The 17,823-nt window shown below is 60.3% G+C and overlaps 2 protein-coding genes across 3 annotated transcripts in view; one reads left to right on the forward strand and one right to left on the reverse strand.

Moving 5' to 3' along the window:
* NOC2L (NOC2 like nucleolar associated transcriptional repressor) overlaps nucleotides 1-9,864 on the reverse strand; it is a 13,577-nt gene extending 3,713 nt beyond the window's left edge. The window contains exons 1-14 of one of the 2 annotated variants that reach the window (XM_086715311.1): nucleotides 9,751-9,864; nucleotides 9,448-9,600; nucleotides 7,823-7,997; nucleotides 7,612-7,734; nucleotides 6,815-6,932; nucleotides 6,638-6,728; nucleotides 5,944-6,022; nucleotides 5,706-5,816; nucleotides 5,097-5,210; nucleotides 4,213-4,401; nucleotides 3,719-3,858; nucleotides 2,732-2,843; nucleotides 1,027-1,140; nucleotides 605-706 (exon numbers count right to left, since the gene is read on the reverse strand). In XM_086715311.1, the coding sequence (XP_086571437.1) occupies nucleotides 605-706; nucleotides 1,027-1,140; nucleotides 2,732-2,843; nucleotides 3,719-3,858; nucleotides 4,213-4,401; nucleotides 5,097-5,210; nucleotides 5,706-5,816; nucleotides 5,944-6,022; nucleotides 6,638-6,728; nucleotides 6,815-6,932; nucleotides 7,612-7,734; nucleotides 7,823-7,997; nucleotides 9,448-9,600; nucleotides 9,751-9,776 (1,647 nt within the window). In that variant the 5' untranslated portion in view covers nucleotides 9,777-9,864. Of the gene's footprint in view, nucleotides 1-604; nucleotides 707-1,026; nucleotides 1,141-2,731; nucleotides 2,844-3,718; nucleotides 3,859-4,212; nucleotides 4,402-5,096; nucleotides 5,211-5,705; nucleotides 5,817-5,943; nucleotides 6,023-6,637; nucleotides 6,729-6,814; nucleotides 6,936-7,611; nucleotides 7,735-7,822; nucleotides 7,998-9,447; nucleotides 9,601-9,750 lie in introns of both variants that reach the window. The other variant, XM_025912210.2, reaches the window with a different exon arrangement.
* Nucleotides 9,865-11,326: 1,462 nt separating this feature from the next.
* On the forward strand, nucleotides 11,327-17,420 carry KLHL17 (kelch like family member 17). Its single transcript, XM_086715314.1, has 12 exons — nucleotides 11,327-11,563; nucleotides 12,458-12,717; nucleotides 12,805-12,926; nucleotides 13,079-13,300; nucleotides 13,788-13,904; nucleotides 14,110-14,323; nucleotides 14,643-14,787; nucleotides 14,872-15,039; nucleotides 15,463-15,551; nucleotides 15,663-15,736; nucleotides 15,932-16,113; nucleotides 16,535-17,420. Exons 1-12 carry the CDS (start codon nucleotides 11,454-11,456, stop codon nucleotides 16,761-16,763), a joined length of 1,932 nt encoding a protein of 643 aa, XP_086571440.1. The 5' UTR covers nucleotides 11,327-11,453; the 3' UTR covers nucleotides 16,764-17,420.
* The last annotated feature ends 403 nt before the right edge of the window (nucleotides 17,421-17,823 follow it).

The raw sequence follows: 17,823 nt of genomic DNA on the forward strand, positions 1-17,823 counted from the left end.
AGGCCCCTGCCTCCTTGAGATGGCAAACACCTAGGCTGAGAGCAAGTGGACCTCTGACAGGCCCAGAAGGGACTTGTGAGAGAAAGGACTCCAACCCCACCCTTGTATCACCTGAAGGAAAACTGAGGCAGGGTTGGTGCTGAGGCTGACCGGGACTTCCTCCTGCCCCAAACCTGCATGCGGGACCATTTGGGAAAGTATACAGTCAGGAGACCAGCTTGACCCAGGGCTGGGGGGCCGGGTCCAGCCCGCTCCACCAGGACTACTCCTAGAAGAGAATTCTTGGTCGGTCTGGTCCCTGGGCTGTGACAGGCCTGGGGAGGAGCTAGCAAGTCCGAGGGTCCCCGTTAACTCGCCTGCGCCAACCCCACCCCTCAGGACTCCACACCCCTATGTTCGTGCTACCTATGATGAGGCAGCGCCAACATGAAACCCCGCAGCAGGTTAGGCTCTGCTACTGACCCTGTGTGGCTGTGACAAGGATGCCTCCTTCTGGCCCCTGTGTCAGTGGGAAGCTGAGCCCATGAAGACAGCCTAATCTGCTACGAAGCACGCCATCAAGGCATCTGGGAAAGGAAGAGGGAGCCGGACAGCTGGCACACACCTGCAGCACAGCGGGCAGCGCCAGTTCGGGGAAGGCAATGCTCTGGGCCTGGCTGTGCAGGTACTCCAGGGTGAGGTCGTACAGCTGCTCCACCAGACCATCCTGAGGCAGCGGAGAAGAAAGGAGAACTCAGCCCTCTTCACGCCTGCTTGCTATCAGGGTGGAAATCGGAGGATGTGCCTCCACAGCCTCCCCGGAAGCCACACTCTGGCTCAATATGGCTGAGGCCAAGGAGCACCACCTCCCCCGCAAGAGCCCCATGAAGGCCCACACAGACTGGAGGGCAGCAAGCCCCCTCCCGTCCACACTAATTGGACTCGTCACCCCGTACACTGACCTCGGTGCCCTAGAACATCCTGCCATGACCCCGCCCAAGGTATTTTCCCAAGCGTCTCCACAGGAGGCCTGGAGGCCAGCCTTACCCGGTACGCCTTCTCCTGTAGGTTGACCTTGGACAGCTTTAGGATCACAGTGAAGTTGATGGGCTTGGAGCTCATGCGCCCTGGCCTCTTATTGAAGTCGACCTGCTGGAAAACCTGTCCCCAAAGCCACTTCAGCTTGGCCTGCTGTGCCTCATGCCCCACTGTATCCCACCCCCCCCATCTGTACCCCAGATCCTTAGAGGCCCCAAAACCAGGGAGAGGTAGCCACATGCAGTGCCAGTCCTGTGGCCCCAGAGACCCCCTGCCTTCCAGAGCTCCGGGCTCCAAGGGCATCACTTCATTGCAGAGCGGGATTCTGGCCAATGGGGGCAGGACCAGAAGCACACCCGTGCACACTGCTACCGACCCTCTCCTAAAACCAGACCAAGAAGCCCTAAGAACCAGCGTCTGGAAACAAAAGAAAGGTCCTTTCTGTACAGGGTCACTGACACTGCAACATCCTCACCCATGACTGCATTCCCAAGGCCTGGTCCCAACCCCAAGGCTGCATCCTGGGAGTGATATGCCAATGGCCAGAGGGTCTCAGCAAGGGCCTGAGGAGCTCATAACCCCTCATCCTCCACAGAGACCACAGGCTGTGCCCATCGGCCTCTGCCTCTCAGGGAAGTCCTCCCCGTGTCCGAAGGCTGCAGGCTGTCCTGGGATAGTGGAGTGGGAGCCATGCCTGGCCCCTCCTCACCACCCTCGCGCAGGGGTGATCCAGGATGTTGTCCTGAGGGGGGTGGGTGGCCGATGCTGAAGACACCACAGAGCAGAGGATGATGCTTCACAGCTGAGCTCAGCACAGCTCCAGATAAAAAGCACCCATGACTGTGCTAATAACAGGTTTCCCTAGGGGAACACTGCCCTTTCTCTAGCCTGGCTCAGCCTGAGGTGGAGCAGGGGCTGCTCTCAGCACCCCTTCCCACCCACCCAGGGAGGCAAGGGCAAAAACGCCCTGGGGGCAAAGAGCTTTCCTTCTGCCTCTGTGACTTATTTTCTCTGGAAAGGACAGGCCTGCACCTGTGGATGTAAAAAGGACATGCCGGTCTATGGCATGCTGACACAGGGACCAATACAAGGGTTGTGCAAAAAGAAAACACGAAATCAGAAGAGAAACCCCAGGGGCTCCCTTCTCTCCCCTGCTTTGGTAAACCGGTGCAGACCACAGCTCTGGCCACATTGAGCCACTAATCCGGCCCATCCAGCAGGTGGCACTAAGGGCCTCTCTAGTAGGGAGATGTGAAGTCCTAAGTATAAGGTGGGGTGGGGCCTAACCCCCGGGGCATGCAAGCATGCACACAGATCCGCACAGACACGCACAGACACACGCATACACAAAGGAGCATGCAAAAAAAACGCAGCTCTGGAATCAGATCTAGGGTTCCAGCCCAGCTCTCCTGCCCACTGGAATAGACTCAAGCGTGTCCTAAAACCAGCACCCTCAGGCCAGCCCTGCAGAGCAGCTGTCCTTGTCCTCCCTGCCACTCGCCTGCCAACACACACCCCAGCTGGGGCAGGTAGCAAGGCGCTGCACAGAGCAATGTCCTCATAAAACCTCCTCTACAGATGAGAACACCAGCACTCAGGAGGGTTACACTGCATCTCGGGATAGGCGGTCTGTGCGCAGCAAGGAGCGCCTCCAAGCAGAGCACAGAGGCACTGTGTTGCCCCCTCCCACCCCAAGCGACAGGCACCCTCTCACCTCCAGTATGAAGGGCAGCACTGGGATGAAGGTGCCGGTGCTCTCCGAGAGCAGGGTCAGAGCACGCACGCAGTGCATGCGCAGGGGGTAGAAGCGGGCAGTGGGAACCAGCCTGGGGGCATGGAAAGGCAGGAGTGAGCAGAGGCCCTAGCCTCACCATCCCAGCCTGGCTCCCCATGACCTGTTTCCACCCATGGGGCTCGAACCTCAGGAAGGGCCCCTCTTGGTCACTTCTGTCAGGGTCAGTGGCCACACCTGCCCTATCTGATTCCTCCAAACAGAACAGGGCAGACCAAAAGTCCCCGACTAAAATCCGGGTCTTAAGGACCTGCCTCCTCACTCAATTATCGGGTGAGAGAACATCCCACGCGGCTTTTAACTTAATCTCACTTTAATGCAGGAGGAGAGCAGCGGGAGATGGTTCATTCAAAGCTTGCTTTCTTCCCAGCTCCCTGCTTTCAAGGCTCCTCCTTCAGGAGCACAGGGGCGACCCCTCCTGGCTAACAAAGGCAGCCACCTGGGCACACGCGGCTCCTCCATTCTCTGCCCCCAGAAACCAAAGCTCAATGGTTACAACTGAAATGTGGCGCGTTGTACTAGACCCGCTACCCAAGAACCCCATGGTAAGACAGACACCCAAACTCCCTTCAAACCGCACATAGTCCCTTCTACCCAGCATCTCCCAGAATGCATGAATCTGGGGCATTCTCCCATGCTGGCCTCTGGGCCACAGATGGCGCCACCCCGGGTCCTTCCACAGGTGCTGCCAAGTAACAGACCCCAGGGCCCAGGGATGGCTCATACCCTTGGAGAACTAGCTCCTCCTGACCCTCCAGGATGCCTCCCTGTGTAACCCTCTCCTCTAAACCAGCCTCCCATGACCTTGTCCAAAGACAGTCTGTACAACCCTGACCCCGTAACAGCCCACATAACCCTGGCCCTGACCTCCTTTGGCCCTCAGGGTGGCCCCGCCCATCCGTGACTCACTTGATGCAGCCAATCACCACTTGCGAGAGGGGGTAGATCAAGGGCTGCAGGGCTTCGCTGGGGTACACAGTGCTGAGGGCACGACACCACAGGTAGAGACAGTGCACGAACTGCCAGTTGTACACTGACTGGTAGGTCTCCTGGGCACAGAGTGAAGTCCGTTTCCAAGTCAGCCCAGGGGTCCCAGAAGGATCCAGCCCTCCCTCACCCACGGTGTGCACGGGGTCCCAGCCAGCAGCAGCGGCGACCACCTACCCCACCCCCTCCCCTGACCCACCCTCAGAGCTGCCCGCACCCTCCACCTGTTCCCCAAGCCCCCACCGGCAAGGGCCCTGAGCCCTCCAAGGCATTGGGTTGTCTCTCCCCAGGGCTACACAGGAATACGGAGGCTTCCAGGAGGTCCCAGCCCCTCAGCCGTGGAGCCCTAAGTATACGGTGGGGTGGGGCCCGACCCCGGGCATGCCAACCCCCACCCCATAAGCCCAACCACGCACTTTCTTGCGTGTGGTCATGGCATTGCGCAGGTGGATGGCGAGCTGGCGAATGTAGAGGAAGGCATGCTGGTAGGCGATGCCAGTGTCCAGGGCAAGCAACTCGGTCAGGGTCCGCTGCATGAAGTTGATGAAGGGCAGGGTGCCGGGGGAGGTAAACTTGCAGTTCCTCACGTAGGTGATGTACATTTGCTGCCAGAAAGATCCCAGTCAGGGCCACCCGAGCTGCCAGGGCACCCGCTACCCAGCTCCAAGCCGCTGCCAGACACCTGGGCCTTTCCTCAGTGGGAGCCACGGCTGGCCACGTCTGCTGCAGACCCCTCCCCCTACGTGGCACTTGCTCCTTGGGCCCTCTGCTGCTCAGCTGCCACACACGTATACCCACACAAAGTCTGCCGCGCACGGAACAGGAGACTTATAGGGAGGGTGCGGTGCCAAGGAAAACGCAGCGCGAATAACTGCAGGAAGAGGCAAGGAGACCACGGAGGGACTGGGAAGGAGGGGCTAGAAAAGCTGCAGCTATAGGCCAGGCCCACGCAGGGGTTTCTAGAGGGTCACTGTGTGGGACACATCACCCCAGGCATGCAGCCAAGCAGCAGGGTCCCTGTCCCTCTCCACACCTGATGTCCTCATCTGCTGAGGGGAGAGCTGTGTAGAGCAGTCTATGTGGAGCCCCAGAGGACCAAGAGCTCCCATCCCTGTCACTGTCCCCCACTTCCTAGGGAGAGAACTGCAGTGATGGCCTGGGTCAGCCCAGAGCCACAGCCTCAGCAAGAGGAGCTGACCACAAAGGCAGCCGCCCAGACCTCAGACCAAGACTTTCAACCCAGACTCTAATGGACACAGACTGGGGGGCATCGGAGGCAGGAGCCAGGGGTCCACACTACCTTGAGGATAGGACTCAGGAAGACAGCCTTCTTGTGCCGACAGACCCTGACGAGGACCAGGAACGCCAGTACGCGCAACGTCTCTTCACCTGTGCCCCACAGAATCACCATCCTCTGCAGAAGGAGAGACGTCACTGCCTGCCCCAGCCTCCCCAAGCCCAGCCAGAGGCCCCTGTGGCCACTGCTAGGAGACAGCCCTTCCCAAAGCACCTCAGGATAGAGCTACGGTTACACCTCAGTGAAAAAGTAACAAAAACGTGAAAGGTAACACGAGGCTCCCCAAGAAGGCTGTACCACAGAAACACAGCTTTGGTGTTAGGCACGTATGCAGAAAGGCACGTTAGGGGGCACCTGGGTGGCTCAGTCAGTTAAGCAGAAAGGCACGTTAGAAGACAAGAAAAGCTCGTCTTGCTACAGCTCTTGTCAGAAAGCGGCTGCCTCACACGACGGGCCTGCGGCACCAAGGGCAGAGAGCTGACAGAATCCCAGCAGGGCGTAGGGTGGGGGGTGGGCGCAGATGCCACCCCCACTCTGGCTGGGAGCGGGGCACGCTGGAGGGGTGGCCACGCGCGCCTCCGATCACAGTGCCAAAGGGAGACAGCCGGGTACCTTGAGTAGCATGCGGCACTGCTTGGGAAAGGTCAAGTAGTACGGCACGGAACTGCTGACATGCTGGAGCACGGCCGCCGCTGCTGTCGCCTCCGTCACGCAGGCCACCAGCTGGGGAAGCAGGAGGGTCAGCGAGGCCCCAAACCCACTCACGTCTGGGACACGAGGAAGGACTACACCACTGGCTTCAGCCAGGCCTCGCGGGACACAGGAGGCCCCCTCCCCGCTGGAACTGCACCTGTACGACTGAGCTCAGGTAGACCTTGACGTCCAGCCGGAGCTTCCCCCACAGCGGGCTACTGGACGGCTGCAGCACCCTGCAGAGAGACCAAGCCCACCCCATCTTGAGCGAACCCCCCCGCACCACACACCTCCCCCCAAAGCCCCCCACCCTTCACGGGGACTGCTCTCCCAGTGCAGCGGCCCCCTTCGCACAAGAGTCTGTGCCTGGCCGATGCCAGCACCACTCACGACACGTGTGTTTGCTGCCCACTCGCTCAACGGCTATCCCCTCCACCATCACCTGTCAGCTTCCTCGATGAGGCCCCTACCTACAGATACACACACCATCCCCAGAGCAAACAGCAGAAGAGTGGATGAAATATTCACTTGAGGAGGAAAAAAAGAGTGAAAAGGGGAGAATCCTGACCTAAGGAACTAGTGGTGCAAAGCCAAGCACACACTCTGGGCCCCCCGAGGAACTGTGGGCAGAGAACGTACCTTTTCAGAAGGAAAACAGAAAGGAGGAAGGACAAAGCCACCCAACCGGCCCCACCCAGCCTCTCCCCGGAGCCCGGCAAAGGGCCTGGTTCCGTCTTCGGCATCCCTCTGTGCTGCTTGGGTCGAGAGGGGGACTGCCAGATCACAAGGCCTCTGCCTTCCCCAGTGCGGGGTCCTGACCACACCCCCCTACCTCCCCTCTTCCCTTTCACCTGCTGTTGTCCTTGGGGGCTTTCCCAAACAGTAGCTTCTGGAGACAACCAAAAAGATCTCTAACGCAGAAGGTGACCAGGGCGTTGAACACTGCAATGAGGGGACCACAGATACCACTCACAGGACAGAAGACAGAACAGAGACGCTGCATCCCAGGTCCCCTCACCCCAGCTCACCAGCACTGTCCGTGACCTGGAATTTGCTGACTTCAGCACCTTCCTGGTCTCCTTGGGTGGTGACCACAGCAGCTCGGAATGCCTGCACAACTTCATGGAACAGCTTCGGAGTAAGGTGTTGCTAAATTAGGGATAAGAGGACCCAGAACGTTGGGGAAGCGGTCAGCTGTGTTGGACAGAGCAATAGGCAACCAGAGCTCCAGAAACCTGCTGTGACAGAAAGGTACCCCTCGCCCACATTCTGAGACACGGAGCAGAGGTGGAGGCAGTGTTGCTGAGCCGCGTGCAGGGAAAAACAACAAAAAACCAGAGTCCAGAATCTTCCTGGAAGGGCAGGGAGCCTGGCTCAGGGGAGAGGCTGAAGGTCCCGGATCTGGATGGTGGCACCAGGTGGCTTCTAGGGTTCTCCCTTCTGTCCTTTCCTATCTCTGCAGAAACCAACGTAAAACCCTTGGAGGAAGGGCTCTAGCTCCTGACAAAGGCAGAGACTATGTCCTAACCCACAACAGACTTCAGGGAACAGGGAGCCCGAGAGAGACACTGAGTGGAAGAGAGCAGAAAGAGCCCCTAGAATCTCTGACCGAAGGGGAGAATGCAATCCTGGAGCCTCTTAGCATAAAGGCAGAACCATGCGACATCCTTCACATGAGGGTCTGGTGCAGAAGAGGACCCCAGTGTGGGTGCTCAGAGAAGGGGCTCCTCCCGTCTGCCACAGACCCAGGTAACTAAAATGAGTCAAGGGCAGACTCCTAAAGGGGTGGGGGGTGTCCAGCTGCCCACACCATGCCACTTCTCACCATTGCTGCCTGCTTCCACCTCTCAACCATGGCTAGGGTCACAGGAGCAGAATCCCTTTTCTTCCCCTTCAGTCCTCTGGGGACCTCATCCTCATCCGAATCTTCCTCCTCCCCACTTGCTTCCTGCACCAGACACAGAGGACCAGGCTGGAGCAGGATGCAGAGGCCCTAAGTGTGCCCCTGCCCCCACCAGCTCTGCCTAAGCCCTCACTTCCAACGTGTCGGGCAGAGTGTGCAGCTGCTCCTCCTCGTCCTCGGTGCTGTCCGAATCACTGAAGTTCAACAAGCTCTGGTCATTCTCCTGCAGGAACTTGTAGAACTCCGGGTCTTTGTCCTTCAGCCGAGAGAGCTGGTCCTTATGCTCAGACGCACGACCTTTACGCCGACTGAGAAGGCAGGGGTCGTCAAGTCCACAGGACAGGCATAGCCCACAGGACTGGGGAGTAGGGGACGTGGGGTAAGGCTTCCTGTCCTCCACACTGTAAGCTCGCCAGCCTCCACAGGGAAACTACAGGGCTTGATCTGCTCTCTCCACAATAGCTACCCACAACCAAGGTAGGGGATTTCCAGCAGTAAGTTTTCAGCAGATTTCTCTCTCCCCCAAACTCCACACTCGCACAGCCAACTGCCTCAACACCTGCCATTTCAAACCCACATACAACACTGAACTTGTGGTTTCCCCCAAACTTGCTCTGCCAGCACTCTGCTCCACCTCAGTTGTGGGTAACTCTACCTTTACAGGCACTCAGGTGAAAGACAACCTCTGTCTCTCATACCCAGCATGCAATGTGCCATGAGACCTAATTAGCAAAAGCCCTTCAGAGCCTCTCATGCCTCCTAGTTAAACCAGCACCATCTCGGGGCGCCTGGGTGGCTTGGTCGGTTAAGCGTCCGACTCCGGCTCAGGTCATGATCTCACGGTCCGTGAGTTCGAGCCCCGTGTCAGGCTCTGTGCTGACCGCTCAGAGCCTGAAGCCTGTTTCAGATTCTGTGTCTCCCTCTCTCTCTGCCCCTCCCCTGTTCATGCTCTGTCTCTCTCTGTCTCAAAAATAAATAAACGTTAAAAAAAAAAAATTAAAAAAAAAAAAAAAACCAACACCATCTCTCAATTCTCCCAATTACCACAGTGGTCTCTCCCTATCTCCACACCCACCACCTCCAACCTACTCTCAACACAGCAACCCAAGTGACTCTTGAATTGCATGTCACAGGACGTGACTTCACAGCTCAAAACCCTGAGATGACTTCCCATTTTAGCGCACGTCTTATAAACTGTCTACAAAATCTGACCCCGTTATCATCTCTCCTGGTTCACCTCCTACTACTCTCCCCCTCGCTCCTGCATACACACTCACCTCTGTGTCAGACCCCCTCCCACTTCAGGAGCTCGGCTGTTCCTGCTGCATGAAATACCAAAGCATTCTTCCCGCCTGCGTGGCTTACTCCCCCAAGTCTCTGTCCAACTACCACCTCTTCAAAGGGCCTTCTCCACTAAACACAGCAACAGCTGGTGCCCAACACGCTCCCCATTTCTCTACCCCTTCTATTTTTCCTGTTTGCCGCACTCATTTCTTCTCACAAACCACACGTCGTGAATCACCCGAGACTGAGCGAGCTCCTCTACACCAGAAAAGGGCCTATTATTCACCAATGTACGTTTGTCACAGAACAGAACCTCAGCAAACACGGGAAGAAAGAATGGGTGAGGCGAAGGGTCTGGGGAAGGGGTCAGCGATCCTCAGGCCCCAGGACTGGTCAGCATACACGTGACGGGTGGGCCAGGACGGTGAAGAGCGTCTGGCTTTACAGACGTCCCGCGGGAAACGCTCCCCTCACCTGGACGAGGGCCTTCCGCCTGGCTTATCCACACTCCGGTCGGCTTCACACGCCGCCCACGTCTCCGCTTCTGGGGCTCCTTCGGAATCCGATTCAGACTCAGAATCAAAGCCCGAAGCCAAGAACTCGTCCACCGTCAGCTCCGCCAGCCGCCTGCGGGTTACGACAGCTGGATCAGGACTCCCTGCCAGGCCGGTCTGCCCCAGCCTTGCTGCACCAGGAACGCGTTTAAGCTCAAGGAGAGCCCCTGTGAATATAAGGGTCCCCTGGAAAGCCGAATCGATCCTCAGAGCCTCAACTTACCGCTTGGTGCCCCGCACCACCGCCATTACTGCCAAACCTCAGCGTGCGCCCGACTTCCGGCTCCAGAATGCCGTGCGTTAGCCGCACTTCCTCCAGGAGGGCCCCGCCCCCAATACCGCCCCTCCGCGCCCCACCGGTGGCTCTAAGTTTCTCCAGCGGTGGCTCCGGAGGCATCCAGGCGGAAGGGCGCATTCACATCCTCCTGGCTCCGGGCTCCCACGGTGGCCGGCGGAATTGGGGCTAATGGCGCAGGCCTGGTTCAGTCATGGGTCCCGCACACATCACTGAGTGAGGGGCTGTAGCTCTCGAAAATCGGGCAGAACTGCATATGATAGAATCCTGACCTGCTGCTCACAAATCTGTGTCCTTCCTGGTTCTAAGAGACAGTAATAGCGGTACCTGTCTGAGGGACTAGAGGCCGGGACCTGGGGCAACCTCTCCCAGCCCTGCCCGCAGCCTCCCTAGAGCTCCATGGCACGTGCCTGTGAGATGTCAACGCACTGACAGTGGACAAAATGCATCCAGATGGGAACACTTGACAGAGAGGACTTCTATGCAACAAGCTTTTACAAATCAATAATAAAAAGCCAACAACCTAGTAGGAAAAACGGTCTAGTTGAAAAGGCAATGCCTTGGATGGGCAGTTCGCCAAAAAAAAAAAAAAAAAACCAAAAAAAAAACACACTGAGGGACAGGCAAGTCTCATCCGGATCAAACGAGGATGAGAATGATGAGAGTCATTACAATTTCACTGGACAGGCCACATCACGGGGCGGGGGGGGGGGGGTGGGGGGGTGGGCAATGGACAGATCCCAGAGCCCTTACTGAAGTCCGTTTGGCCAAATCTTCCTTAAAGTACTGTGCCTGTACTTCAGTCCAGCGAGTCTTCTGCCGGGAACTTGCCTATGAATACACTAGCCCTAGTCCACATACGGGGCTGGGCATGAATGGCCACTTTTCCTCTGCCCTGTCCTGGGTACGGCAAGTACAAAGGCCCAGAGGCTGGAAGTTTGCCTTGCTTGGAGAAGAAAGGCGGTGGAAGGCCAGCTTGTGCCCTTTCCCTCCACCCATCTACCTAAAGGCAAGGCTCTGTGGGCCTGGACAGCCAGATCCCACAGCCCTCTTGGGAGCAGTCGTGGCTCCTGCCAGGTCCCCCCCGGCCATGCACCCCTGTCCTACCACACCCTACCCCGCCCCACCCAGTTCAAGGCCTGGTACTTGTAGGGGTTCATGGAGCGAACTCAGCAAAGGCCAGACAGGCAAAGTGGTCTGCGTGGGGTCACAAAGGGTCAGGGAGGATGTGGTCCTGGGCTGCCTCAGGCCCCAGGGGCAGCAGGGCCTTCCAAGCTTCGGGTCCAGGGTGCTTACAGGGGCGGGGCTTCTTGAATGAATTGGCGGGGATGGGTGATGGTCGATGAGGCTTCTCCTAGGCAGGCGGCGGGCGGGGCCCAGGGGGCTTCCTGGAGGAGGAGGCAGGCAGAGCGCCCAGACATTTGGGAGGATTAGAGTGCCTCGTTCAGTCCCCAAAGACGCGGGCTGCGCGGGAGGCGGAGCGGGCGGCGCCGAGAAACAGCGGCTGCGGGCAGGCGGCGGGACCTAGGGAAGCTGAGCCGGCCGCCACCGCCTAGCAGCCCTCCAGCCGTCAGTGCGTCCGTTCATCTGTGCGTTCTCCGCGGTTCGCGGCGGGTCCGGCGGCCGAGACCATGCAGCCGCGCAGCGAGCGCCCGGCTGGCAGGACACAAAGCCCGGAGCACGGCAGTCCGGGGCCCGGGCCGGAGGCGCCGCCGCCGCCACCGCCGCCGCAGCCGCCGGCGTGAGTGGGCCGAGGGTCTGGGGACCGTAAGCCAGACCTGGGGCTGAGTGGGTCCGGGAAGGAGACAAGGAGGGGCGCGCGCCGACCCTGGCAGGCTGCCCGGAGGAGGCGGCCTCTGCGCCCCGCAGACTCGGCCGGCCGGTGGAGGGTACAACTCCTCCTCCGTTTATCGCGCACACAGAGACCTGGGACAGGACGTCCAGAGGTGGCTGCTTCCCGGAGGCTCTGTCCTCTCCCGCCGCCCTTGAATTCCGGCTGCGCTCTTTAGACTCAGGCGGCTTGTCTGCAGGATGCGTGTTGGGGGAGGGGGGCGGGGAGAAGAGGGGCGGGTGGAGCCGCTCCGGAGGGTCAAGTGAGGTCAGGCCTGATGGTGGGCATAGGGGTCTTCTTCAGAGCTGTCATACAGCATTAGCCAGTTTCGCTTCATGCACGTCCTGTGTGCCCAGCTCGTGCGGAGGACACTGGACTCATGGGAAACAGGAACGGTGGCCGGTCACAGACAGAAGAGAACCTGGTCCCAAGGAGGGCAGAGGAAGCCTGGTTCTTGGGAGAGTCACAGGCAGAGGGGGTCCCGGTTCTTATGGGTACACCTGGGCAGGGGGGAGTGTGGTGCCAGGAGGGTCCCAGCAGAGGAAGCCGTATAGGCCCGACAGTCAACATCAGGTGCGTGACTGAACCTCACGCTAGGAACAGGGACGGGGAAGTTTTGCTGGACTCCAGGGAGGCTCCCCGTGTGTGAGGAAAAGTTGAGGAGGGTGGTCCTTGATGGAAGCCAGGTACGGGCTGCTGGACAGAGGGGTGACCTCCTGGGCGTCCTGGCCCTGCCCGAGGTTTCAGGGGTGGGTGGACAACCCCCTGCAGAGTGCACCCTGACCTGGCACTACCCACCTGCAGCCCAGAGGCAGAGCGTGCGCGTCCTCGGCAGGCCCGGCCCACGGCCCCCATGGAGGGTGCAATGCAGCTGCTGAGCCGTGAGGGCCACACTGTGTCCCACAACTCCAAACGGCACTATCACGACGCCTTCGTGGCCATGAGCCGCATGCGGCAGCGTGGCCTCCTGTGTGACATCGTCCTGCACGTGGCAGCCAAGGAGATCCGAGCACACAAGGTGGTGCTAGCCTCCTGCAGCCCCTACTTCCACGCCATGTTCACAAGCAAGTACCACCACATCCAGTCTGGGCACTTGGGGGGTTCCGCAGATCTCACAGGGCAGGGACCGGCCTGACCCGCTGTCCCCACAGATGAGATGAGTGAGAGCCGCCAGACGCACGTGACGCTGCACGACATTGACCCTCAGGCCTTGGACCAGCTGGTGCAGTTTGCATACACTGCCGAGATCGTCGTGGGCGAGGGCAACGTACAGGTGAGGGGGCCTCATCTCACAACCCACGGCACCTCTCCTGGGCCTCGTGCCTCTGCTCCCGGTGTCTTCTCGTGCCTCTCCCTGTCCCTCAGTGCCTCACGTCCCGTTTCTCCGTCCCTCTTCCCCTGGCTCTCTCTCATCTCACCCCACAGACTCTGCTCCCAGCTGCCAGCCTCCTGCAGCTGAATGGCGTCCGTGACGCCTGCTGCAAGTTCCTGCTGAGTCAGCTCGACCCCTCCAACTGCCTGGGCATCCGGGGCTTTGCTGACACACATTCCTGCGGTGACCTGCTCAAGGCAGCACACAGGTACGTGCTGCAGCACTTCGTGGATGTGGCCAAGACTGAGGAGTTCATGCTGTTGCCACTAAAGCAGGTAACGTGCCAGCTGGCCTACAGCCTCGACCCTGACCCAGTCCCTAGACCCTGGACCCCAGACCCCGTCCTTAGACCCCTGGCTCCCTTCATCTTGCCCTTAGGCCCTGGCCCTTTGCCCCCCTCCCCCCGCCCCCAACACCTGACCAACCTCTGACCCACGCTCCAGGCTCACGACCCATCCCCTGACCAAGCCCCACAACCTCATCCCCATTTTCTGACCCACCTAAGCGTTCAACCTTTGACTTCTGATCCCATCCTGCCCTGACCGCATCCCTGCCTACAACCTCTAGTCCCTGGTTCCACGTCCCCAGGACTGCTCTGGGCCTAGGTCCCCAGGAACCAAATCTGTGGCTCCTGACCTTGCTTGGCCCCTTCTCATAGGAACTCTGGGCTCCCTATCAGACTCTCCCTCCCAGGCACCTTCAGGGCTCCATGGGCCCCCAAGACCCTCCCCAGATCTCAGGTCTGAGGGTCCCCACCTCCAGGTGCTGGAACTGGTCTCCAGCGACAGCCTGAACGTGCCTTCGGAGGAGGACGTCTACCGTGCCGTCCTGAGCTGGGTCAAGCATGACGTGGACTCTCGGAGACAGCATGTCCCAAGGGTGAGGCCAGCGCCTGGGGGGGCCCAGTGTACCCGGGAGGGGCTGCACAGTGGCTGAGGGCCTGGGTGCACCTGGGCTCTGCCGTGTCCAGAGACCCTTCACAGGAGTGATGCAGGCACGTGTTTCAGGAAGGGTCCAGGGTGTCTGAGAGTGAGTCTCTTCACTGGGGCCTGCCCCCTGACCATGGCACCCCTGCACCCCCCAGCTGATGAAGTGTGTGCGCCTGCCCCTGCTGAGCCGGGACTTCCTGCTGGGCCATGTGGATGCCGAGAGCCTGGTGAGGCACCACCCTGACTGCAAGGACCTGCTCATTGAGGCCCTCAAGTTCCACCTGCTGCCTGAGCAGAGGGGCGTTCTGGGCACCAGCCGTACGCGGCCCCGGCGCTGTGAGGGCGCTGGCCCTGTGCTCTTTGCTGTGGGTATGTTCACCTATCGTGTCCCCTGGTTTCCAGGCCCCCCACATCACCTCCTTCTCCCCTCCCATCCCTGACCTATGCCCTCTATCTGTAAGCCAGCGCAAGCCTACCCCACGTTATATTGGTCACATCCTGCACCCACCCCACGCCGGCTCCTCTTGTCAGCCTGCGGAGGACCCCGAGTGGTGTGACCCGCTCACCAATCCCCACCCCCACCCACCCTTCGAGCCCCCATACTCTTGACCTTGACCTATGCTAGAGACCCCCAGCCCATTGCCTCCCTGGGGCCCCTTGTCCTGCCCTGTCACCTCCCCATCCCTAGGTGGAGGGAGCCTGTTCGCCATCCACGGGGACTGTGAAGCATACGACACACGCACTGACCGCTGGCACGTGGTGGCCTCCATGTCCACGCGCCGGGCCCGGGTGGGCGTGGCAGCAGTTGGGAACCGGCTGTATGCCGTGGGTGGGTAAGTGCGGAGGCTGGTCTGGGGTCAGGGGCTCAGCATATACCCGCTGGGCCAATCCTGACCGGCAACGGACCCCTCCCCTAGTTACGATGGGACTTCAGACCTGGCCACCGTAGAGTCGTACGACCCCGTGACCAACACCTGGCAGCCTGAGGTGTCCATGGGCACAAGGCGCAGCTGCCTGGGTGTGGCCGCCCTGCATGGGCTCCTGTATGCAGCTGGTGGCTACGATGGGGCCTCCTGCCTCAACAGGTAGTGGCCGGGGTCAGGGCCGGGTGGCCTCTTGGGGTTGGTTTGGCTGTAGGTGTGGCTGCATCAGGATTGCAGAAGTCATGCCTGAGGGGAGCAAAGAGGGATCCCACCTGACTCGAGTCACCCGGTGCCCTGGGCTTCTCCATCTGCACCAGCCCAGCTGCCCTTTCTTTTCCTCTCAAGTTCTTCCCAGCAGCCCGGGGGCTGGGCCCATGTGGACACTTGCCCAGGGTCTTTCAGGCAGCCAGCCAGTGGCTCATGCCCACCCAGAAGGCCTGTTTCTTGCTGCAGTGGGATTCTGGGGTCAGTCTCTGTGACTGCCCAGCATGGGACTGTAGTCATTCCGTAGGGGAGGGCAGGTCCTGGAACCAGGGCAGCCTTTCTGCCACTGCTCAAGGTCAGTAGCAGACCTGGTGTCCACAGTGCTGAGCGCTATGACCCTCTGACGGGAACATGGACGTCCATCGCTGCCATGAGCACCCGGAGGCGATACGTGCGTGTGGCCATGCTTGGTGGGTGACAGAGCCTGCTTTGTGTAGTGCCCACACCCCCACCCCTACCTGCCCCCACCCTGAGGACCCCACATGTAGCAAGCACGCCGTGGGTATGTTGACTCTCTGCAGATGGGAACTTGTACGCGGTGGGTGGTTACGACAGCTCATCGCACCTGGCAACTGTGGAGAAGTATGAGCCCCAGGTACGAACCCTCACATTGATTTCCCTTTCTAAGAGCTATTTGAGGTCATCACTCTGGTCACCCATGTCACCCAGAGGGTCAACCCTCTGCATCCCATCCCTTTCGCACAGATACCCTGCCCCGGAGTAGGGGTCTGCGCTGTGGAGAAGGGAGGCTTGTGGTGGGTCTGCCCCCAGCCACTTTCCTCAACCACAGGTAAACGCGTGGACCCCCGTGGCTTCCATGTTGAGCCGACGAAGCTCAGCAGGGGTGGCCGTGCTGGAGGGGGCTCTCTACGTGGCCGGCGGCAATGATGGCACCAGCTGCCTCAACTCTGTGGAGAGATACAGCCCTAAGGCGGGTGCCTGGGAGAGTGTAGCACCCATGAACATCCGAAGGTGCGCTCGCCCCTCCTCCACAGCCCGGGGGTCGTCACCACCACCTACCAGCGCCTGGCAGATAGGTCTTAGGACCTCACCCCTGTGGGGTGTGCCAACCCCTCCCATCTGTAACCGTCCCCCCCCCCCCCCCCCCCCCCCCCCCCGCCAGCTCCAGGTCCCCGCCCCCAGAGGCTCCTCCCCTGGCCCTGCCCCCAGAAGTTCCGCCCCTGGTCCCGCCCCCAGAAGCTTCTCCCCCGCGTCCCGCCCCCAGAAGCTCCACCCCCTGGCCCCGCCCCCAGAAGTGCCTTCCTGGCCCCGCCCCCAGAAGCTCCTCCCTGGCTCCGCCCCCAGAAGCTCTTCTCCTGGTCCCGCCCCCAGAAGCTCCTCCCTGGCCCCACCCCCAAGGCTCACCACCCCGACCCCACCCCCACGCCTCTAGGAGCACCCACGACCTAGTGGCCATGGACGGCTGGTTGTACGCGGTGGGGGGCAACGATGGCAGCTCCAGCCTCAACTCCATCGAGAAGTATAACCCGAGGACCAACAAGTGGGTGGCCGCGTCCTGCATGTTCACGCGGCGCAGCAGCGTGGGCGCGGCGGTGCTCGAGCTGCTCAACTTCCCGCCGCCCTCTTCACCCACGCTGTCCGTGTCGTCCACCAGCCTTTGAGCCGCCGCGCGGATTGCACAGAGACCCAGCCCCGCGGCCTCCCACATGCCTTAAGCCCCAAGGGGTGGCCCCAGCGCCTCGTGTGTCGGGAGCGGGGTGCTCGACCCCCACCGGGAAAGTCCTGCCCTGTGTGTCCCTGTCTCTCTGCGTCGAGGCTGTCCATTTCTGTGTTCGTTCCTCAGTGTTTGTGTGTGTACCGTTTATTTACTTAATGGTTGGTTTATTCATTGTTTATTGATCGATGAGCAGCGCAGCACCCACCAGTTTACAGTTTCCCCTTGAAGTGTCCTGTGTCTCTGGGACCAAGCTGCCTTCCCCTGAGTCCTGCGGCCCCACTGGGGGCACCAGGGAGAGATGGGTCAGGGGTGAACTCAGACTCTGCAGACCTAGATGGACTGAGGGGCAGATGCAGAGCAGCAGGCCAGGGTTAGTGGGGTGGGGGCTTTCTGCGCAGGTGCAGACCCTTCCAGCCTGGGCTTTGCACACCACCCCTACCATGCCCAGCCAGGCACACTCCCAAGGAAGTCATGAAGCAGCAGGCTTCCTTCTCGTGGGCATGGTGTCTTTTCTGGATCCTGCACTGAGCTGAGCACAAGCGTGCCACAGACCCCACACAGCAATATGAGCCAACTTGAACAATAAACATGTTTCTTGGGCTCTGGGGGCTTGAGGCTGAGTGTACATCTCCACCCTTTGGGGTCCTGCCTGGAATGACCGGGAGGGCGCGGGGACAGGCGTGCGGCTGGGTGAGGCTCTGCGCTGGCAGCTGGGGGCTTTGAGGCAGCATCGTCACATCCAGGTGGGACAGGGAGGTGATGTTGTGGACAAGCACCCGGCCAGGAGTGTGGTTTGCTGTCAGCACGGTCCGGAGAGGCCTTCATGGTCCCATCTCATCATCCCAGGCTCTGGAGAGGGGGGTGGGTGTACACAGCATTACCCCTGCCTCACCGTGATGGTCCTGGGGACACCCAGAAGGTTTGTGGCCTTCTTTCTGGGCATTGGCCAGGGACGGAGAGGTTGGGGGAGGGTCCTGGCTTCCCCTTCCCTAAAGTTGCACACT

Source organism: Puma concolor, chromosome C1 (genome assembly GCF_028749965.1).
Source record: "Puma concolor isolate L17-30 chromosome C1, mPumCon1.1.hap2, whole genome shotgun sequence".
Classification (NCBI taxonomy): Eukaryota; Metazoa; Chordata; class Mammalia; order Carnivora; family Felidae; genus Puma; species Puma concolor.